Source organism: Crocuta crocuta, unplaced genomic scaffold, assembly GCF_008692635.1.
Source record: "Crocuta crocuta isolate KB4526 unplaced genomic scaffold, BGI_CrCroc_1.0 C27615256, whole genome shotgun sequence".
Lineage (NCBI taxonomy): Eukaryota > Metazoa > Chordata > Mammalia > Carnivora > Hyaenidae > Crocuta > Crocuta crocuta.
The window spans coordinates 1-542 of NW_027545921.1; the positions used below are offsets into that span (position 1 = coordinate 1).

Sequence of the window (542 nt, forward strand, 5' to 3'; positions counted from 1 at the left end):
CATCAAAAATAGCAAGATATTTATCCAGGTGGGATGTGGGAGAAGGCCATGTGTAGAAAAACATCAGTGGCCCAAAGAACAAAACCACCACAGTGACATGAGCTGACAGTGTAGAGACAGCCTTGGATGAGCCACCAGAGGAATGTTTCCAAACAGTAAACAAAATGAAGATGTACGAAATGACTAGCAAGATAAAGGAGCCCACAGAAATGAGCCCACTGTTCACAGTAACCATGAACTCCAGTTCTTGGGTGTTTGTGCAGGCAAGTCTGAGGAGCCGGGGAAGGTCACAATAAAAACTATCCAACACATTAGGGCCACAAAAAGGCAAGTCTACCACAAAAACTACTTGAACCAATGAATGGATGAGGCCGATGACCCAGGAAGTGACTACAAAGTATAGACACATCCTGGGACTCATGATGGTCAAGTAGTGCAGAGGCTTACATATGGCCACATATCTGTCAAAGGCCATGGCTATAAGCAGCACCATCTCAGTGCCCCCGACGGCATGGCTAAAGAAGATCTGGGTAAAACATCCA

General features: G+C 45.8%; 1 protein-coding gene across 1 annotated transcript; it reads right to left on the reverse strand.

Annotated features, from left to right (window-relative positions):
• Nucleotides 1–7: 7 nt before the first annotated feature.
• Nucleotides 8–535, reverse strand: LOC144218982 (olfactory receptor 4F15; the record flags this gene model as incomplete). The annotated part of the gene is made up of 1 exon (XM_077748981.1): nucleotides 8–535. A coding segment is annotated over one exon (528 nt), but the record flags the coding sequence as incomplete, so codon positions are not given.
• Between the last annotated feature and the right edge of the window lie 7 nt (nucleotides 536–542).